The 22,737-nt window shown below is 40.9% G+C and overlaps 2 protein-coding genes across 4 annotated transcripts in view; both read right to left on the bottom strand.

Annotated features, from left to right (window-relative positions):
• Window positions 1-11,336, bottom strand: part of phactr3b (phosphatase and actin regulator 3b) — a 51,448-nt gene extending 40,112 nt beyond the window's left edge. For both annotated transcript variants that reach the window (XM_079341128.1, XM_079341129.1), the window contains exon 1: window positions 11,068-11,336. In XM_079341128.1, the coding sequence (XP_079197254.1) occupies window positions 11,068-11,176 (109 nt within the window). In that variant the 5' untranslated portion in view covers window positions 11,177-11,336. The remainder of the gene's footprint in view (window positions 1-11,067) is intronic.
• Window positions 11,337-12,593: 1,257 nt separating this feature from the next.
• Window positions 12,594-20,695, bottom strand: LOC306822496 (EF-hand and coiled-coil domain-containing protein 1). Of its 2 annotated transcripts, none has more exons than XM_079341577.1 (9): window positions 19,914-20,695; window positions 17,938-18,379; window positions 17,716-17,850; window positions 15,407-15,486; window positions 14,836-14,971; window positions 14,597-14,747; window positions 14,155-14,274; window positions 13,033-13,102; window positions 12,594-12,944 (listed from the first exon to the last, which is right to left on the bottom strand). In XM_079341577.1, exons 1-9 carry the CDS (start codon window positions 20,494-20,496, stop codon window positions 12,775-12,777), a joined length of 1,887 nt encoding a protein of 628 aa, XP_079197703.1. In that variant the 5' UTR covers window positions 20,497-20,695; the 3' UTR covers window positions 12,594-12,774. The 2 variants fall into 2 exon arrangements, with proteins under 2 accessions (XP_079197703.1, XP_079197704.1); XM_079341578.1 differs by having other exon boundaries at window positions 14,155-14,271.
• Between the last annotated feature and the right edge of the window lie 2,042 nt (window positions 20,696-22,737).

The raw sequence follows: 22,737 nt of genomic DNA, 5'->3' as shown, positions 1-22,737 counted from the left end.
TGCGAGCCAATGCAGCATCACAATGACAGACAGAGGACTGTAGCAGAGGGGAAGACACAGCGTCGACTCGGAGTGCGTGAGCTGCAGACTAAATGCTTTTCTGGGATTCCTCCATCGGGGATGTTTCAAGGTTGGGAGGAAGCCAGGTTGGACTTGGCACTGTCTATATTTAGCAGAAGGGCACATTCATGGTGTTCTTTGTTGTTCATTATAAAATGTTAGAAATCAGTTCAATTCAAGAGCACACTTTTGTCAAAAGCAAATACAGTAGCAATAAGACAAGTCCCTTCTTTCAAATGTTGACATTCACTTCCCTGATAAATGAATAAAGCATGGTTTCTGTTAGGCTACTATACACTGTTTTAAACGAGGTGTTCACACGTCTATCTGATGGAGTAGGTGCCTATCACACTGAAACACTATGCACACTTCTCTTGCTTGGCATCACGGATAGAAAGAAAAAAAATTATAACATTTGGTTCCTTGACAAAGGGTCAGAGAGACTGAAACGTTGTGATTTTTCCTAATACATTTGTGATGCCGAGCAAAACTGGTGTCCAGGTTACAACACATGAAAGCATAAACTGATCAGATAACCAGCCCTCACCAAAAATGTAAAATATGACCTTTATGGTCATAAGTGATAAAAACGTTGAACAAAATGTATTTATGCTGACCAAATACATCGAAGGATTGCTTTAGATAATCGCAAAAATGACATGGGCATGTGTGAGAAATAAAACGTGGTTTCTAGTGGTGCAGTAATCATCGTCTGACAGATGATATACTGTATGTCCTGTGGGAACAGATGGTAATTTCTCCGTAATCCAGGTGAAGCCAGCAGTAAGTATTGGACCACTTCCTGACAAGACTTTCTTTACGTGCAGGTTTCATATCTGCAACGTTAAAGGGAAAAACTTCACCCGTTTGCATTAAGCTTTTTATCATTACAAACCGGGTTTTTTATTGGCCATGCATCTCATCTTCATTCATTTTCCATGTGGCTAGGAGTTTTGCACGTTCATCCATTGAGTCTCACTTCAACAGTAGATTCTCTAATCGGACACAGCAGATATTCGGGCGTCAGTGGAATGAACCCACAGAAAAATAAACCAATTTCACATTAATTACAATCAATGTGGATTAAGTTTTGCTGAAATAACATCACAATGCACATTTGTAAAAAAGTAGTTCTGGAGAGGAGAAGAAAGCAGCCTTGTTTGTTTGTTCTATGGAGGTGGGATCGATCTTTTCTGATGTGTTTCACATGGGACACTTAATGATCAAACCTTAGCTTGAGAGAGAGCGATTCAAAGTTTGGCCTGCAGGGAGATGAGTCATGTTGTAGGGAACATCATCAATGAATGGATTTTGTTAATGAACAGATATTAAAGAAGATAAGATGTCTTTGCAGACACAGATACTGTTGACCTAGGCGGTGAGAAAGAAAGAGGCGGACAGGCGAGAGCTACTGGAGGCTTAATTAACCATGAGAATGACAGATGGTCCTGTGACCTGGTGCACTTTGACATTTTTCAAAATATACAATTAGCCTGATTACCAGTCAGCAATTTATTATACACATAATATTGAATTTACATTAAATTTGCTGTCAATTATATTTCTTTAAAAAATGAAATATGTAATGGCCAATTGGTAATGGACACATCAGAGCTTTAAAATAATCAGAAATCAGAACCAGCTGATGAAATTGGTGCATCTGTATGCACAAAGGAGTTTAAGGGCGCAGTCATCCATTTAAGAGATGTAAGTCCTTGTTTTAGCATAGAGGTACATCAGAAGATCAGCAGCCGAATGTAAGAAAGAAAAAAAAAAGGAAGGCATCTTGTGAAGTTTTCACAAATATAGAAATAGTTCATCTTTTGGCACATCGGCATCACAGTGTCATGAATATCAGGAGCCTGAAAAGATGAACTAGATGCACTGAACTCGTAGCAGAGGAAATGGCTCTGAGAGACACCCTTTCATTATCTTCTCAAAGGCAGATGGCTGCTCATCTGATAGAAACTTTCAGAATATTAATTTTATCCAGAGCCTAATTTACAAATGTAATATCTCATAAATTTGACATCTTTAATCTCTAAGTTGTATATAGTTTTAACTTTAACATGGCACTAATACTCCCTCCTTTGTATTTATGGTTACTGACAGAAAACAAGATTAAAAGTCTGAAGTCATGTTAGCAGAGCCTTCAGGTTATTCCTCAGCGAAGTGCTTTGAAATGCTAATATGCTAATTAGCCGATGTAAACATGCATGACAGTAAAAAATCTGAGCGTAAACTAAGAAATATTAAATGTATTCTAGTAAGCTGATTTTGGCTATAAAAATAAATCAGCACACCACAACATGCTGCCTGATGACTCTTTGAATGTCTTAACCAACAGTGTTAGCTTTGTCTTTACAAGCGAGGCTAAAGTCTGAAAGACACCACTTATCTGTAACAAGGTAAATTACCCCTCTCTGTGTTTTTTGCAGGGACTCTTGGTTTCCTCTAAACAGCCATACTTTTTGAATGCCTGACTTTTTTTAGGGTTTTCTGAATCAGACCAGAACAGCTCATTGCTGATTAGCAGCTTTCTTTGTGTTTGAACCCTTTCGGGCCTGCATCCAGCATGCAGTTCCAGCAGACAGATTTTTGCAGCTGCTGCCCCCACCCCCCCTCCACTTTCATTTACATTGCTGAGAGATTCCAGTCTGCAGTGATCAGTCCCTCTATCTCTGCTGTGGGCTGAAGTGTTTGTTTTAATTACACGTGCTACAGTGGAAATCGTGTCTTTTGTGATTAAGCTCTCACTAGACTCCGTCTATTCCCCGTCTCTGTCTCTATAGGATGCAGTGTAGATTAAAAAAAGATAACAATAATAGTATATCTGAAAATAACTCCACTGTGTTGGTATACATCCGTTATTGTTGCCTTTCTGGGGCATCCAAGTGCACATATCACAGCTCTGTTTCCATGTGTCTGGCCTTTCCTATGTTGAAAGGATCAGCTGGAAGCTCTGCTGTGTTCTCATGTGCAACATATTGCTCTTACTCGCTCTGAAAGGAATTAGGTCAGCACATGAAACATTCATAAAAGATGCATTATGAGTAAATGGCTGACAGCTTAAGTCAAGTAGTTCCCCCCAACATGCCAAGCCCAGTCACTGGGTAGATCTGTGCCTCTGCCACACACTCTGTAGTAAACAGCCTAATAAACCATATCATGGCATGTGAGCGTCTAACCTCAGACACGTTTCCTAACCCTTACTGTTTCATTACTGCAATCATTTAATTGCATATAAAACCTAAAGGATGCACAATACAAAGGCACACATGCAGAAGAGCATCCATGATAATCCATACAGGCAGTAAACAAAAGATGTTTATGTCTTAGTTCATGGCTTCACCTTGTAAGAACACAAATCAGAGCAGTTTAATTTCTGCATGCGTGACATCCTTGTTGTCAGAAGATCCCGTGTTTAGTTGGGGGAGGGGAGACAGCAGGGTGAGTGTGTGCTTGTTTGTGAAGGGGGGGAGGGGGAGGGGGGTCGTACAGTAAACCATTTCTGTTTGTGCTGCTGTTGAATCAAATCTGCACATGGAGACAAAGACTACCCATCTATGTGCAATAGATGTGCTCTCTGAAAGGGAAGCCCTACCTTTAAACAGAAGTCATATTTATTTATTTATTTATTTATTATGCTGTTCCTCTGGTGATCATCAGTATCCCTTGAGATCGAAGTCATTCTCCTTTATTTCATGCAGGTGGAAAATTAAACCAGAGCTCAAGACAAACGTAAATGCCTAGAACTAGATGACAATGACCAATATTTGGAAGCTTTTGCATCAGTGAGTGGATCAGTGGTAAAGTGGGATATCTGTCAAGGGTTTGATTTCCAGTTCAAGTAGTCATATGTGGAAGTAGCCTTGGTCAGGACACTGAAGCACAAACTGCTCCAGCAATGTGTGAATGTGTGTGAATTTCGTGTTACCATCGGGCAGTTGGGCACGTTTCCGTATCGCAGCTTCTGCAATCAGTGTGGGATTGTAGTGTCAGAAGTGTTTTGAGTAATCAGATAAAGTAAAAGCGCTGTCTCAGTCCATTTATTATTTACCAGTCGTCAAAGTCAAGAAAAACTTTTGGGCAAAATATTTTGGGCAATCCGTTGACTGCTCTGTACCTTTCAAGGATGCACTTCCTTGACACCTTTGGAAGAGGTGCGCCTCAGCATGGTACGGTTGCTCTTGCACAATTACGGGTACGCGTCATGAACATGACATTTAATCGACCTCCGCCTTGCATGACTGAATAATCCAGGAGTGTTTAAAGGAGCCGCATCTGAATGAAAGGGTTCAAAATAAACCACAACATCACTAAAGTTTCAGTCATGATCTCCACTTTAAGACAAGACCAGAGACAATACTGCGTGCCCCTATCTTACAGCCTTTGGCAGCTATTTAACAGCTAATGGATATTTTAGAGAGGAGTGTTTTCATGTTACTCAGTGCATTGAGTTGACAACATGAGTCACTGCAGACACCTTAAATGTCAAAATAATGACTCATGATTGTGTTTTGTTCTTATCATCTCTTTTGCACGACATACACTTGAAGTGATGATCCAACCTTGAAAAAAAAAAGAATTTCAAATGAATTGTGCAAATTCCAAATATTCTATTTCCTCACAAAACGTCCAGGTGTGCTCATCAAGAACTACACTAATTATGATGTGTGTACAAGAGGTAACGTTTGAGTGCAGGCCAGCGTGGCGGCTGGGGAGGGGAGACGATTGGCTTCGGCATGGTACGTTGAAAAGGAGCTGAGTGTGAGTGCGCCCTGAAAGATGTCTCCCAAAATACATTATTCATACAACTACATAAGTGTCTTCCAACACTGATTTCAATGAGCAAAATATGCCTGGTCCTCTTAAAGATTTATAATCAAATGTTTCACTTAAAAAGTATGCAGTGAATTGGTGTGAGTCAGGAGAAGATTGGGACATCAGCATATTTAAAGTTCTTGCTCCTGACTTCTGACTGGGGCACTGACCTTGCAGGGGTGGTGAGAAGTTTGTGCGCGTATACAAAAGATATTTACCCTTTCTATCTCCACTTATCATGTCCACTTTTACTACAAACACAGTATCATACAGATTCTATATTCTTGAGAATAACTTTAAAATGTTATATATAACAGCATAGCAACATTGAAAATCTTCTCAGTTTAACTTTTTCAGGTTTAAAACAATAAGATGCATGTCCAAAGTCACAATTTGAAGTTTAAACAAAAGGAAATGTGCCACATTGCAATGCAAAGAAAGCAATCTGTTTTAACACAGGTCCAAATACTTGATTTTAGCACAAGCCCCACTTCTAATGAAATTGCAAGTTAAGGGTTTGAGGGCTGCTCCAGGGATGGCCAAATGGATTTCAAAAGACATGCCACCTCTGGCTACCAGACAGCCCTACATGTACAGTGTGCAACTCTTCTAAATAGTGACGTTTTGTTCTCATTACATTGGTCGAAGACGTTGCTGTCATGTTTTGTCCAGCTTCTGTGCTGCTCCCTGGGGAACTGCAGTCAGCAAGAAGCAGGGACATCAGTGCCTGGTGCATAATGACACGAGAGATAAGTTGGCATCAGATACAGTCGGTGCTTTTAAAGGAGCCACTGTGTCTTAGTTGGCTAATAAAAAAAAAATCAATGCTGCACCAGAGATTCAAGGGTAAAACTCAATGATGTCACAGCCTATTAGCATTACAGCAGAGTCACATTTTTCATTTGTAGTCGGAGATTAGAGTCACGTCACTTCTGCAATGCTGCTCCACAGTAATCATCAACACGTTGTCCATGCTAAATCCTTTATCACTGTTTCCAGTTGTTCCACATTTAAAAAAAGATGAGAAAAAAAAAAACTCTGAGAAGTTGCATCAGCTCCAAAAATAGCCTCAGAGAGAAATGGAGTAAGCAAATTTTGCTTTTCTAAGTGTGTTTTTTTTTTTCCAGTTCTAGCCTCCTTTGATTGAACTTCAAAGCTTCTCCTAATGCTGACTGCAGAGTTTATGCACGTCTCGGAGATTTGGAATAAAGTGAATATTCATTCAAAGCTAATCTCACTAAAGTCTCACGCCAACGTGTCTCAAACCTTGCAGCATAGTTCTGAATAATGTTGAGTAAATGGCTGCGCATGACGACGATACAGCACAACCTTGAGCAAATGATTTGTCCCAACGACTTGTTAGAGGTCGGCTTACCGCAGTGGTCTCCTTATGACAGTGACAGCTTACCTTATATACACAACCTCTTAGCAATGCTAGTAAGAGTCTTTTTTCTGCAGTTTCACCTACTTATTCACTTTCAGGTGCTCTTGACCCTGCTCAGCAGCTTTTTAAAGGCTGCACAGGCACAAAAGATGCTGTTCTGTAATCCTACAGTCTCATATTTTTGGAAGAGTCCAGAGCGTTACACTGCAGAACCTTTTCAAATGACTGACAACAGAAACAGCTTTTGTGCTGCGATTGTCATTTCTTTAATTTGGTAAATTATACACTTACAGTAAACTCGGGCTTTCTTCAAAATACATGGACCCTATTTTATTGAGTACAAGCAATGTAATCCCTATTTTCTAAGGATCTTTCATTTGAACTTGATGAATACATTTAATATACATTTAATGTTAGCGTCAGCTAACAATGCTAACATTAGATAGATAGATAGATAGATAGATAGATAGATAGATAGATAGATAGATAGATAGATAGATAGATAGATAGATAGATAGATAGATAGATAGATAGATAGATAGATAGATAGATAGATAGATAGATAGATAGATAGATACTTTATTGATCCCGAGGGAAATTATTATCTAAAGGTGAAACACCGGCACACTCACAAATAAACATTTATTAACTTTTCAGCCCTACACCATGATCAGGATTTTATATTCCAAAACAAGAAACACTTGGAGTGAAGTCCCGGTGTAGGTTTTCATTCATGGATCCTATATGACCTAAGTTTAACCTTGTTCAGTCAGGGTCACGTCCCATTCTGCTACTACAAGTCCCTGTGTGGAATCAAAAGGAGCCCTGATCAGCGCTGATCCCGAGAGACAAGCATCATAAGTGTGTATAATTTTCTCATGATGAGGCTGATTTAGGATGAGATAATGAGAGCAGACAAAAGGCGAAAAATGCTGAGCAGAAGCTGCAGTGAGTCTCAGGTAAACTTAGGTGGAAGGGAAGCAAAAGAAGAATGTGTCAAATGAGGTTAATCATAGCAAATCTTCTTTCTTAGTGTCCTTCATTCAACTGTCGGGACAAAGACAACAACACAGTATGAGCTTTGTGTATTCACAGCTGAGTGTTTAGCTGCGTGCTGGGAACGTACCAGCAGGTAAAATCACAACAATAACGTGTGAATGTGAGCACAACATTTCAAAACCAGCTCAGTGAGATGATGAAGGGAAGAGAATCCTGCAGACATGAGATGACACCAGCGAGTCATTTCTAGATGCATCTCTCCCACATTTAAGCAGCTAAATATAGCCGTCAGTTTAGTTTCTTAAGAATGTGCTGAACTTGTTCATGGTTTTGGACCATTTAGCCGTGTTGAATAAATCGTGCTTATGCGATTTTGACTTTTTCCAAGTGTTGTCTTATCTTAGAAGTAGTCGACTAGTCTCAAATTAAAATGAACATTGAATTAACAGGGACATTCGTTACTAAGATCGTCCCTACGTATCACTGAAGCAGAGAGCGTCTGGGCAGCCAAAAGAGTTAAGTTGATCTGCTCTGCCCGACCCTCCCCTTCTATTCCATCAGGATTCCTGTCACTGTTGATTCTCCTTTTTGATTTTCAGAATGTGTAGCCTTCTGTTGCCCAAGCATTACAATATTCTATGTGCAATGTTTCTACCAAAAGCATAATCCCTCTGCAGGATCCTCCAATTGAAAAATGCCGCTTTGAGTTCAATTTGAAGCACATCAAAGATATCCATTTAAAAATAACCTACTAAATATAAGAACTACAACTGGGGTGCATCCTTTCCCCACTCTCTCTCGCTACCTTTTCTTACCCTATCAATCCCCTGTCTCTCTCCAAACACCATAAAAAGACAAAAAAAATAAACCTTAAAAATGATTAAAACTGCAGGATAACCCAATAACAGAGTATATTGAGTGTGGTCATTATTTTTTTAATCATGTTAGCTTAATTAAACTAATATGGATGCACCAATCTTCCTCCTCTCAATCACAGTGTTCTTCACTGCCAGCAGACTGTTACTAAAGTTGGAAGAATCCGAGTCCATATGCCAAGTTCTGTTTGCAGGCACACAACGTGTCACATTGCATCTGTGCTTGTTGAAAGCCATGAAAATCCTGTTTTCCGGCTACTGCATATGCCACAATCTGAGTGGAGAGTGAGTTGCACCTTTAGGCTCCAATGTTTTGGCTGCACTTACTGTTCTGCATCCTCCAGAACAGAGTGAGTGATGTAACCTGTATGTGCTGAAGAAAGTGGTTGCTTATCATGATTCCAGATGGAGAAACCTACAGAAGTCCATAATGGACAGATTTGAAATCAGATTAGTGTTTTGTTCTGACGGCGCTGAAGGCCTTTGGGGGACAAGTTCTTCTTGATCTGTGTTGAAGTGAAATCAGAAGTCTCCGAAAATGAGCTGCATGAAGCTCTGATTAGAAAGCATCGACTCAGCATTAAATAGGAAGTGACGTTTCTGTTTGTGTTTTTCGGTCACATGCTGTAAAGAGTCATTGATTTTCTTCCTACATTTGTTTAACTGTAACACCACTGATAAATACGACAGATCTTTATTAAGACCAGTCGAGAGAATGGCCTGGGTAGCTAATGCACTATGACACTGCCCAGCTGGGTGCCATGATAATACCATCACCAGAGATCTCTCTTTATTATTCCCTTTAATGGGGATGATTCTTCAAGTGCCAGGATCAAAGCTGCAGTGGCGGTGCCAGGGCTATGAAAGGGTTAGTGTCGAGCAGGATTGGGTCTGGAGAGGTTGAGCAAAGCAGGAGGGGATGGGGGTGGTGGGGGTGGGGGTGGGGGGGTTCACTGCTGCATTGCCTGTCTGCTTGACGCTGCACCGGAAACATCAGCTTTGGAATCAAATCTGCAACAGCACATCACAGAAACCAGGTGTGTTTGACCTGGAGCCTAAGATGGAAGTGAAGGGTGCATATCCCAGGACAATCCTGCAGTCGTCTTACAGTTGCACATGCACCAATGCTGTTACGTAACCATAACAACCACACAACGTGACGAGCACTGGATTGGAAAGCGGAGGGCATGAACACAACAGCGTTCTCTGTTGGAGAGAGAACGTGAAGATCGTTTCTGCAGCGTTGCTGTGGCCCTTGTGTCTAAAGATAGCCGCCCTGTGAAACGGTCTGATGTTCAAACAGACTGTAATATCACACACAGGAGAAAATGAAAGTGTAGTGGAGTATGTGTGCTATAATATGAAGCCAAGAATCCTGTCTCATATATTATGTTGCAACCCCCACACACAGCAGACTACTATTGAGTAACTGAACCCCCTATTTGCACAAATATAACAGCTGCATAGTAACAAAATCCCTATTAAACTCATCTGTTTTCCTCCTGTCAGTCTCTCATGAAACCAGTTGAGGCTTCAGCATGTGGGCGATGATGGCTGGCGAACAGCCACATTGTGGGCCTGTAAGTTAAAATCAGTGATTTATAAGGTTTAAAAACTGATCCTTCCATTGCTCAATGCTAACAGCATAGAGTGTATAAGTCAGCTTGGAAGCTGTTGAGCAACAGTTATGTCCTGCCCAGCTATTCCCAGAGGAAATGTGCTTCTATCTCACAAATAAACACGATTCACTGTCTAAGTGGCATTTCACTTTGAATGGTTTGCTGCTGTACATCACTGAGTGCAATGAAAAAAAAAAAACGACCAGTAAGTGAAGCAGATAAACACCATGTCGACTCAGTTGGAGAGCCAAGTGCTGCCTTCTGCCATTTGGGTTACCATGGAAACAGCCAAAAACACAACCAGCACTCCCTTCAGCCTCGACTCAAACATACTGCAGTCCATGTGGGGTGCCAAGTTTTACGTTCTACCTCATCAGACAGAGACATCAGTTTTTTACATCTGGAAGTTATTATGATTTTAGTATAATTATTCTGATCAATTATCTCACTTAAATGTATTATGGGTGTGTACAGATTTGCTTTCACAATGATGACTTCCTTCAATCAAGTTGTCTTGCTTCTTGCCAGCCCTGACCTGTGACTGTGGAGTCTTGACTGATATTAAGGTAAATGTTAAAAGCTTATATGATGCTGAACTTCTGTTGAGCTTTGGTTGCCAGTGGAGCAGATGCCGATGTCTCCTGAGCTTCTATTAAAGCCTTTTCAGCATTTAACAATTGATCATAAAAATACTTTAATGATGATCTGTTTTAATTATTCTCAAATGAAAAAAACTGCAAATAAACATCAACAACAATATTTATATGTCATTCACATGAAGCAATATGTGGTAGACAGTGGGGCAAGGCCGTGGTTGAGTGACAGGTGGTAATACAGACAACCTCTGCTCATGGGCATATAGGCCTGAAACTAACCAAAAGCAACCCATCAGTGCATCTTATTACTGTCATGAAATGAATATAGGACAACCACTGAAAGGATTCCACGAAGACAAGACACCAGTTGGCCAACATCTCATGTGCTGCTGCTGCATGACACAGATACAGGCCATCTGATTTATTGGCTATGATGTTGTGAAGGACATTACTAAGGGAGAAATTTTATATTAAAGGCCTACAGCACAGTATGTGGGTACATGTAGGGATAGAAGCCTATATGACGCACGTTTACAGCGCGACCTACGTTTGTTGCATCCACATTCAGAGAGATCACCGCAGATGAGATCTGCAGGCGAACCCCGACATCGTGATGTGTTCCCAATTAAAACACCAGCCAAAAGCAAACAGTTCTCTACCCCAACAGGTAGAGATGTCCAGCTTGCGTTAAGGCCCCCTTCTCCTCTTACCTGCTCTGTGCGCTTCACCCAAGCGGACCTCGGTGATGCTGCTCGGGTCACTCTGAGATCTCCCCCGCTGCAACACGCAATCCTCATCCAGCCCGTCTGATGATGCCATGGTGAGCGGAGAAGCACAACGCAAGGCTGAGAGAGGAGATCTCCGTCAGCCAAGGTCACCGGCATCAAGTGCTGGAGAAGATTTAATGTGGCTGGACTGCTGCAGCTGCAGCTCCTGGACCCCAATAAGCAGCAGTGCTGGGGAAATCCATTACGCGCGTAGCATCATGTCACCTTCAAGTGCTGCTCGTAAACCCCATTTCTCAATGGCTTAATACGGTTTAACTGTTTAAAATACTTTAAAAAAGAGAGAGCCATTTACATATTTTATCATTATACTGTGCTGCAGACAAATTGCAAATAAAGAAACGATTTTATTGACAATTTTAGAAAACCAGTCCTTGAACTGAATTGATTGGGTAGAAAAAAGGGCTCAATCACAAAACTGGTTCTATTGACTTCATCTTAAATATATATCCCGGCAATAAACTAAAAACTAAACTACATTTCTGTTCACTAACCACATGAAGACATGTTCCGGAGCCACACATTTGCGCTTTGATTGCGCATGCGACAGGACAACTCAAAAATCCAATTATTCCTTCATGCCGTTAAAGCAGCGTTGGATTCACGTCTGTTTGGGATTGGTAGAGAATGGGGACTTTCTTAATGACCTTTTTCCCACCGGACGAGGTCTTCTTCAGGATGTATTGTGTAAGGGATGCAGGCCCACAGTCTGAGGTGACGACACGTTTCCAGCACTGTAGAAATGTTAAAACCACAGATGACAGTGAAACCTGGCTATTCATTTTTTACAGGGTCTACTGAAGGTCAAGGGCCACATATAACCTGAAAATATATTAAATCACTCAAGGTCATTATTTCACTTTATCTTACATACCTGTAAGAGGTTCTCATTTAGCAGAATGTCAGATATCTCCGTTCCAGGTTTGGTTTTCAGATTAGTGTCTGGCTTCATTTACAAACAGGCTGCTCAAAGAAAAAGGCCCTGTGAAGGATGTGATTTAAATCCTAGCTAACAGTATCTCCCCCTGCCTGACCTCCAACAGTCTTTGGAGCTGATCGAATAAGGTTTGTTCATACAAATCTTGTTGGGGTCAAACGTCCTAGCCAGCTGCCTCCTTTTCTTCTTTTTTTCTATTCTGGCATCCTTCATACATCTGAGCTGTCTATACCAACTGTGACATAACCGGTATACAGTATAGAGTTTAGTTTGTCGGTAACAAAGAAAAAACCACACACTCAGAGGGGATTTACATTATGATACAGGATACTTTTTAATAATGTTAATGGTGGGTATTTAGGTTTCAACTCAAATGTGGTCATTGTTGCTTTAATTAAGGATGGACCATATTGTTTTTGTGCTAAACTCAGTGGTCTCTTAATCTAATATTCTGTGTGAGGAGGGTGCAAAATGATGAACTCTTAGACAGCGAGCAGTTTGGATTTTGAAAATCTTTAATGGTTAAATTGAATATAGATAGTAAATTCACAAAAGATTGAATCAATGAAATAACATTAATCTTTAAATAGATAGAACTGTTTTTAAACATCTGGGATACATACGCTACATAGGAAACGTGTGGGTGCAAACAAGACAAGGATGAAGGACAGAACTTGAACGTTAGCATAGCTGATTCAACAGGAGATGAGGAGAGAGTTAACACTGCTGCTTTGACACCCTGAAGATGGAACCAGCAGTTTCTCTCTGCTCTCCACCGCTTCAGAGTCTGCTCCACTTCCAAAGAGATCCCTGGACGACAGCCGGGCACAGAGGGCATCTGCTACCTGCAAGGACTGAGAAGGACCTGGGCGGAGATGTTGTAAGGAGTTAAAGCAACGACCAACACTTCAACATGAATACTTGGACAACTAGAAGAGGTGACTCAGGCGTACCATCTCGACTCCTGCTGCAGATATCCAGAGTGTCCATCACAACCTTCCCCAGGGCTCTGCGGGACACGTTCTGGAGAAGAAGCAATGAACAGAGGATTTAAGCATATCATTGTTTTATGAAATAACAGACACGTAATGATGAGCACAAACACATACCAAAAGCAAACAAACACAACTGGCAAAGTCAAACCTGTAGAGCACAGTCAGCACACACAACATGTTGTACACAGTTGGGCCTTAATCTTCATGCGTGTATTAATTAAGAGAGAATGACCTCCATGTTGTCCATTATTTCCTGGTAATAAACCCCTTAATGTGCACTGTCCCTGTTCTTATCTACACAAACGTCCACTATATTTACTTACATTAAATAAACTACTCTTCATGCTGATGTGTTTGCATGCATGCCTCGCTGCAAATTGGACACCCTCTGGACATGGAGAATCATGGAGCTCAGGGGTTCAGCACTCTGTTTTTAAATCCCTCACACATCACTGTTTGTAGACTGCACGAGTCGGATGGACCTATTTGACGATTCACAGACTTGAAAACAGATGTGTAATAATCTCCAAGTCTATCTTACTGCAGCTCTATTTCCTTCATACCCTCTGACTTCCATCATCCTGAGGAGAACTTGTTATCATGTATCTCAGGACCTTTTCATACTGCATGTGTTCCAAAACTCAGAACTGAAGTTTGCTGCTCCGTTTGCTTAGAACAAGTTACGCAGAGAGCGGATACTTAACAAGCTGCTCTTTATGGACGTTATTATATGTATATATGATACCCTGTCTTGGCCTGGACACTCTAGAAAGTTAGATTGTGAATTGAAACAAATGTATTTCCTGTTTAAATAAGTGTTAAATGAATTTTTTTTAAGAGATGTACATTTATATCCCTCAGTTGTTTAAAAAATACCTCTCGTAGAAAAACAATAATTACGACTAACAATGCAGCAGAATCTCACTGTAAAACTATCAGATTGTGCCTGTCTGCAAAAAAAAATCAATAACCTGTGGAATTGCTCAAAGCATGTCTGGGAGCAGATTGAACACTAGATGGCGCTGCAGAGCTGTCAGTGTGAGATGCATGGTTTTAGTGTTGTAGTGTTTTTGGGTTAACCTTGTTGCGAAGCTGCAGCAGCATCGTGAGGGCATCTGTGAGTTTATCCTCGAGTACAGACAGTCGAGTCTTTTCTTTCTCCTCCTCCAGCCCTGTCTTCTTGTCCTCGTCTTCAGGCTTCTGGAAAAACAAGAGGAGAAATAAATGAATGCAAAAACATCTGTCAAACAAAGCCCGCTTTATTTCAGTCTGATAAGACGTCAGGAGAAAGTGTCAAGCTGTGTTCAAATCTTCTGAGAAATAAAATTCAATGTTACTCTGGACTACATTTGGATTTATCTGACCGAATGTAAAGACAGACGTATCCAGGCTGACTATGACCATAGACATCATATTATTTATGGATTTTTTTTTCCTTCTATATATTTGGTTACATGGCTGTTTTACAAATGAGAGTAAAGTATTTTAGACTAGGAATGTCAAGTCCATCTCTTTCTCTCACCTGATCTTTATCAGAACATCTGCCCCCCTCTGGCTGCTCTTGGGGTTGTCCCTTCCAGTCGCAGCTCCCCCTGCTGTCCTTCAAAGTGCTTACATTTCTATCATGAAGGCGAGTTTGGGAGGAACGAGGGTGGGCCATGTTGTTCTGACATCTAGAGGAATAAGAGAAGATGATTCTGATCTGATTTGGGGTTAAAACATGTAAGAGGTGGTGTATGCCGGTGCAGGATGTCTGCTCACCCTTTGCCACAGTCGTGCTGTCGGCTGACGTTCTTCTTCATCTCGTTCAGGCTGCACTCTCCTTCCTCCCTCGTCCCTCCATCCTCCTCCTCTTCATCCGAGGCCGCCCTCCCCTCCACTGCTCTCTGCAGGCACTCTGCATGTGTGAACAGGACAAGAAGTTATAATATTTGCTCGATGCCTTTTCAGTTTCAGTTTATTATTTTGGAAAAAATAGTGAAATGTAATAAACTCCTGCAGAGCATAAATAAATTAATAATGTTATGTGGAAGGAGAAATGACAAGATTACAAATGATCACATTCCATGTATGCTCATCATGTGCACGCTTCCTGGTCCATATAACGGACCTGTGATTTGTGGCATCTTTACTCTCTCTGTTAGGACGCATCAAATGTCTTCTATGAAAAAGTTTATTGCAGAAATGTGTAGACGTCAACAAACCATGAAAAACTTCAAAATGGGTCTTTATTCTGTTAAAGTAGATTAAAGAAAGGTAAAACAGGCGTCTGATTCCTGATGTTTAGTTTCACAGCCAGTCATTCTGTCCTTGCTCTCAAGTAAAGACTCACCAGTCTTGCCACCGGTGTCCTCTGCTCCGATTGGGTGAATTTGTTGATGGGCGGGGTAAGTGATGCAGTTGCAGCAGGACCTAAGGGTGGTAAAGGTACACAAATATAAACCTAAAATAAATACGTTTGTTGTATGTTTTTTTTTTTTTACTTTGGATCATGTAATCAAAACAGACTAATGCAATTTATGTATCACATCCCAGCTGCATTCTTAGTGACAGCTGCAGCACAGATACAGTCTGGGACACAGGAAACTGGTGATGTTTTAGATCATAGCAGTAAGAGCAAGGTAAAGCCAAGATCAGCCAACAATGCATGTCATGTCCTATCGTGATCTGCAAGGTGGCGGCGTGAGAATCGAGACAATGTAAGGCAGGTGAAAGGAAGACTGAACGTCGCTGAGCCTCTGCCTGATGCATCACAGGCCATGTCGAGAGAAGAGGACTAGATTCTGACTTGTCAGTATTTCCATCAGGGTTGCATCCATTGATCAGCTGTCTCTCACACACCACCATAAACAGAACTAAGCTCGACTGTTAGTGTGTTGTCTGATCCAAACTTTTAAAACGTCGTCCCTGCAATGAAGAAGTCAAAGATTTCGACTTTGAAAGTCAGAGACATATCAGGTGTGTCTCTTCAAAGTAAAGCTTTCTTCAGTGTGTCTCTTTTGTTGGGTTTTTGTCTTTTATCTAATCTAAAACCAGAAATGACTTCTATAAACTCCACCACCTCTTTGATGAGTCAGATTGGGGATCTATCTGGAAAGCCTTCAAATAAGCAGTGGATTTATTTGGCTAACTCAAAGTATCAGTAACCCGTTCACATTGTGCACAACCAGCAGGCATCGATTGTGATCAAAACATGCACTTCCTTTCCATCTCCGACTTCACTAACGTCATGTGAAAATATCTTTTACTGCTCTGCTATGTCAGGAAAGTCTCTGACGGTCTTTGTTTTACTTATTAGCTAGTTTAAATGTATAAATGTGGACAGTGAGACTTCACCCACAGGTTTAAGAAGCACCATTCTGAGGCCAAGAGGTTGACATTTTGTGTGTTGACAAAAACACATACTGTCAGAAAACAATTTCCTCATGATTGTTGACAATCACAGGGAGCCACGCTCTAAACATCACCCGCTTTATTTTCTATATGATTGTAAATGGGACCATAATTCAGGAGGTGACATTATGCATCAACCCAGTGAGCACCAGGCGGGATTTCAACTTTTATCTTTGGTTAAAAACAGATGTGAATAAGGTCTGAACTTCTAAAACATGATTTCAACCGTTTTTTAATCTGCTCAAATATAGTCAATAACATCAACACATTTTTGACATGTAATTAACCCTGAATAAAGCTGAAAAAAAGAGTAAAGCTGACACTGCGATGACAATCAATATCAAAGCATTTGTCCAAAATCTTTATCCCATCACGTAAAGGCATAATCCTAATTATAATAATAGGCATAATCCACTATTTTTCACAGAAAAAATAAATGGGTAGCTCTCTTAGGGCCGTGAGATGTAAACAAGGAGGGTCAGAGACTTCCTAAATAACAACAAGACATCCTCCAAATATGAGACGTATCTTAAACATCCAAGCGTATGTGTGCTGAATCTAGTGATAGTGATAAAATCTTGACATCGATGTTTAATTAATGTGTTTAACAAGTGTTTGAAAAAAGCCTTTTAACCACTTTTAAATGTCTTTTTAATGGGAAAATACTCGTGTTGTAATACACAAATATATCACCTAAGAAGTGGAGTTATTTATGAACAGGCTCCATGAAATTGGAATTTCCTTTGCCCTCTCCTGGCCATAAAAATATTGCAGATTTAAGTCGCTTTAACTTTTAAAAAGGGGCTTATTTTATTTTATTTTTTTAACACAATCCATGGTTTAAGAGCTTGTGACAAAATAAGGTTGATGAGATTGACCAGAAACTGTGAAGTTGTTGTTAACTTGAATGCCATAAAACTTAAAACAAAAAACAAACAAACAAACAAAAACAAGTTCAAAGATGCTGTAAAATGTTGTTTGGATGAGAGTTTGTTAAAGAGGGACACCTCTTTGAGGAAAGAGTGTTTGTTTGCCTTTAATGCAGAGGTGTTTGCTGGAAGGTTACGCAGTCAACTTTTCCCAACACTCAGACAGACAGAGTGTAACTCATGGGTAACTTAATCCCTCGGCTTTAGTGCATTGAATTTCAAATGAGTGGAGCTCAGAGGCAAATGATGTGTAAATGGATGTACAAACGTGCCCATGCACTTTCCTCTGTACTCTCTGGACCACACACGGTGTTCGTACCTGTACTGTTGTAGTTCAGTCTCCAGCTGGGTGATCCTGGACTGGAGCTGCGGCACAGACTGAGCCTGCTCCTGGATCATTCGAACCCTCTGAAGCCCCAAGCTCAGAGCCTCCCTGGCCTCTTCCGCCCGCGTCCTGATGGAGAACATCCAACATCATTAAACCATTCTTGTAATTCCTGTATTTTCCTCCAATCAAAATCATCCAATTGACTTTTCCAACCTGATGTGAGTGTTCTCTTTTCTCAGTGCTGATTCCACCCCCTGAAGTTTACGTACTTCCTGGTACGCCCACCGCAGCTCCTCTTCCAGACGCTCATTAAATTTGATGGCCTCTTCCAGCTGGCCGTCACGCGAGGAGCGGATGAGCCTCAGCTCCCTCAGAAGGGGGTCCCTGATGTCACGTCTCCTGCCCAATCTGCTTGTCCCATCTACTCGAGAAACACTGCCCTGTCCTTTAATCCTGTGTGTCGGTATCAGTTTTCCTTCTTTAAGGGTGATGGAACTTGTAGGAGATAAAACTGTGGATTTGAGCCTGGATGGAGAAGGAAGTGTGCGACTCCTCTCCCGTCTGAGTGCTACCTCCAGAGCCAGGCAGCGTGCGTCGCTTCCCTGCAGAGCCGAGCGGAGGTCCTCGACCAGCTCCCTCAGAGCTGCTACCTCATCTGGAGAAGAAGAGGGGAAAAGAGAGAAGAGAAAATGCTTCAATTTGGGGTGAAACTAAATGGCAAGGAAAAAAAATCCCTGCTTATTAATGGATTTTTTTCTCTGGTTTAAATATTTATCCATCTACAACAACACTGTGACTGTAGCTCAGAGACTATTCCATCACCAGCCTGTGCTTGCAGTAAACATTTCAAATTGTGCTTGTGTAAAAAATACTGAACCCAAAATTCCTCCCACAGGCTCACCCATCGATGTGTGAACACAATGTTCATCCATCTAGTCAATTTGCCATTAAACAGTATTTAAAAGTTGAAACGCCTGCTCTGTCCTCCAAAGCTGATATTCTCGCTACACATCGACCATCACTGTTTGTTATATAAATGTAGGTAAGTATGTTTTAGTGTTTTAGTGTTCAGGTGAAAAGTGGATATGTTAGTTACATTTATCACTGACAACAGTAGCATGAACCTTACATACTAATATTGGTGCTTATCCCATAACATAACATAATATAATATAAAACTGTGGTTAGTGGTAGTCAAACAGTATAGGCCTGTGTTTACTCAAGTCCTATGGGTACTACATAAAACCTCAGCTATAGGTAAATATTACTTTTGAACTAAGAAAGCTAATCCTAACGTGAACCAACTCTTACAGATGAAAAGATAGACTGTTAAAGATCATAAAACTGACAGGGGTTTCAGTCTCTTTGGTCTCAGAGCCAAACAAAGACGACATGCTGAGCGAGCACCTGAGCTGGTTACTTAAAGCTTCTGTGAGAACTTTTTAGCTTGTGATGAAACAGACTGAAAGTAATACTGACACCTCTATGTGACCTTAAAAAAGCAAAGGAGGCAAATCGAAGACATGATGGTTAATTTGTGTATCCTTGTTGTTCAATAACTGTAAATTCTGCCACAGGGTAGGTGTCAGATAAGTGACACCTACCCTGTTTGCAAAAACAGCATTTGTTTCACATTTCCCATTATTATTCACAGTGACCAAACAGGAGGAGACTTTTTATCAGAATACATAACCTGCGCTTTCACTAGGACAATAATCACAGAGAGGGTTTGAGGGTCTTCTTCTTCTTCTTCTTCTTCTTCTTCTTCTTCTTATTATTATTATTACTATTATTATTATTATTATTATTATTATTATTATTATTATTATCATTATTATTATTATTATATGTTGTTTTATGGTAGTTTTGCTTGAGTAAACTGTGACTCTTGGGGAATAAGAAAATGGGAACTGATAGAACAAGCTGAGAACAATCGTATAAAAATCTGGTTGAAGTAATAGAAGTGGGGAAGGCTGCATGTTGCTTTTTCTGTGTTATTCGAAATCAATAATCAATTCAGAAGTACATATTAAGGGTCGATTGTGTAGTTAAAAGTCAAATCATATTGCTTGGATTAGTCCCCTTAAAGACTATAGTTTAAAGGGGTGCAACAATAATTAAATAGGATTAAAAAATACTCTGACACCACTCATTTCACACAGGGAGAATCAATAATCCCGGAGTTTTACCTGATTCGCGATCCTCTGTGGTTCTACCTTTAGTTGATTTCTTCGAGGCTCCATTCTGATCTCCTGTCAGATCGAAACTCACACATTTTCTCCGTCTTGAACGAGGCCAACGGACCCGAATCTGTCTCTCCACCAGCTTCGTGGCTTCGGTAACAGGCAGGCGCCCGGCACACTCCCCGGTGCCCGTTCGCGAGCTGCGCACACGGAAATATCCACAAAGCCGCGAGTGGAAGTCTTTGAAGGACAGCTGGCAGGGCAGCCCGGAACACACATCCCTGAACTCTTCATCTTCCTCCTCTTGTTGTCCCTCTCCGGTTCCTTCTTTAAATGTACTATTTCCTCTCTCAACCCGGTCGAGTCCCAGCACGGCACACAGCTCAGTGAAATCCTCTGCAGAAACGGTGTCGTCCCGGTTGGGGTAGGCCAGGTGGTGAAAGACCTCCTGCAGATATTGGTCTACTCCGGTTGCCAGTACTACAATCTCGTTGTCCACGCCGGCATCAGGGCAGTGGTGATGAGCCAGGGCGCTCCGGAGCCACTCGCTTTTACGCGCAGCTCGTGGTGAGGGGTGGGCGCGAGGCATGGTCAATGAGGAGAGCTCCAAGACTGCACAGAAAATAGACTTTCCCTCTAGATCGTATTTAAATTCTGACCACTGCAATTAGCACTGGGTACAATTTCACACTGTAATTTAGTTGTAACACATCCCGTGTGATTTTACGCTGCGTAATTCCCTGGAAATATCTCCTCTAGTGCCTCCCTGGCGCGTCAAGTGAAGATCTGATCCCCTCGGGTAAGAAAAAAGTCTCACTGCACCGACTCCACCCTCTTATGTGCACACTCTGACCACATGCATGTGTGTGTGCATGACTGCAACAGCGTTTTTTCTTTTCACCTCATATTCACAAAGAGACAGAGACCGGGTTTTATTATTTGATTCAAAGCGGTTAATATTTCTTCACTTATCTGATTCAGTGAAATATCAGATTTCGTTGATATGATGGCATCATGTACTTGAGGTGAATTTTGAGACACCTGTCATCCAATAACAAAAAGAAACCACAACAATCCAGAGTGAGTAATGGTGGGTTTCAGTTTACCCCTTCAAAGCTAAAAGAATGAGTCTTAAGTGTGTTTGACTCACGACCTGTGTGACAGCAACAACAATAAAACTCAAAGGGCTCCTGATACTCTGCACCCTCTGACTGCAGTTGCCAAAGGTTCTCAGGTAGCGTCACATACCTTTACATGGAAGTCATATTTGAGTTTGGTTCCAGGAAACTGAGCAACTCCCTTTCGGAAATACCTTTCCCCACCCTGAACGCCCTCTATCACCCACCTGACAGCCAGAACAAAGAGGGCTGCTTGATTACACTCACCTGTGGTTAGACCACTCAACGCAAATTACACGTGAATTACACTCACTGCAGCACTTAGCCATGCATTACGTACTGCAAAAGAATTCAGTAGACACGAACCAGTGCCAAAACACTTTGTATATTGATAGATTAATCAGACATGTAAGACATTTATTGTTGTAATGACCAAATCATGAGACTGGAGAAGGATTATTTCAGGACTGAATCCGTCAAGGTCAGACAGCACGACAGCAGCATGGAAGAAAAATTGTCTAACTGTATTGTCCAATTGTATTGTAGAAAAGAACTACTGTATATGAGCTCAAGTCCATAACTACCAAACAGGAAACACCACACTAATAAAAACGTGCAAGCACAGACTCTAAGCCATACACAATCACTTCTACACTAAACAAAAGAACAAAAACCCAAGAGGTTAAAAAACAAGATGTGGGTGCTTCAAATGTCAGTATTTTTTTTGTATTTTAATTTACACTAATTCTTTGATTTAACTCAGAAACTGTGATTCATAATTGTGTATGAATAACATGTGCTTTGTGGGGTGCTGGATAGCGTAGTGGTACCATGGCCGTTGGTTCGAATCTGCAAGTCATGTCCTTTCTCTCTGCACCTGCTGTGTCTAATAAAAGCGCTCTAATAAGCGCTCTGTGTGTGTTAGCATAGTCTGTTTTTTTTTTGTTTTTTTTCAGCCACATCATTTACCTTTTGTCATCATTGGTCATACTTTTCCAAACCACAGACAGATGTACTGGCTACCAGATGAGTCATTCTAACCCACATGAGCTCAGAGAAGGAAACCTCAGATATTGTTTAGACTTTGTTTAGCTTTCCAGCGTTAATCTTAATATGGCTGAATTGCAGCACTTGCCATGACTCATCTTGGGCATTTACCTTTTTCAGGGTGTGTGAGAGTCCTGTTTCATTAGGTTCCCCTTAAAGCTGAAAATATGACGTCCCTTTGGCAAACAAATGTATTCTCTTCAGCAAATGTAAATTGTCTTATAGAGACAAATAACTAAACTGATAGGCTGCTGCCTGTTTCAGAGACATTTGGGTGTTCAGTTCAGATCCTCTGGTTGTGTCTGGGAGACTTTGTGTTTCCTTTGATGCTTCCAGAGATTAACTGATGATCACACAGTCACGGTCGAGGTGTGCCCCAAAGCCATGGATACAAAAACATACATTTCAGGTTTATATATAGAGCAACTCAACGTGCTTGACATGGTTAAAAAACAGAGCATTAAGATCAACAGATTAACATCATTTAGCATAAATAAGATGAAAAAATACAGATTCAATCATTCACTTTCATTATATCATCTCCTTAAAACTCTGAATGCAAGCAACTCTCCTGTTAAATCTTTTTTTTTTCTTCCTGAGATTACTTTCTGAAAACAAAGAGCTTAAAAAGTATTTAAAAAATACCTTCTCTCAGTAACTGAGGA

The sequence above is a fragment of the Symphodus melops genome (genome assembly GCF_947650265.1).
Source record: "Symphodus melops genome assembly, chromosome: 4".
NCBI lineage: Eukaryota > Metazoa > Chordata > Actinopteri > Labriformes > Labridae > Symphodus > Symphodus melops.
The sequence above is the reverse complement of the archived record's forward strand: the minus strand, read 5'-3'. Positions and strand labels throughout refer to the sequence as shown.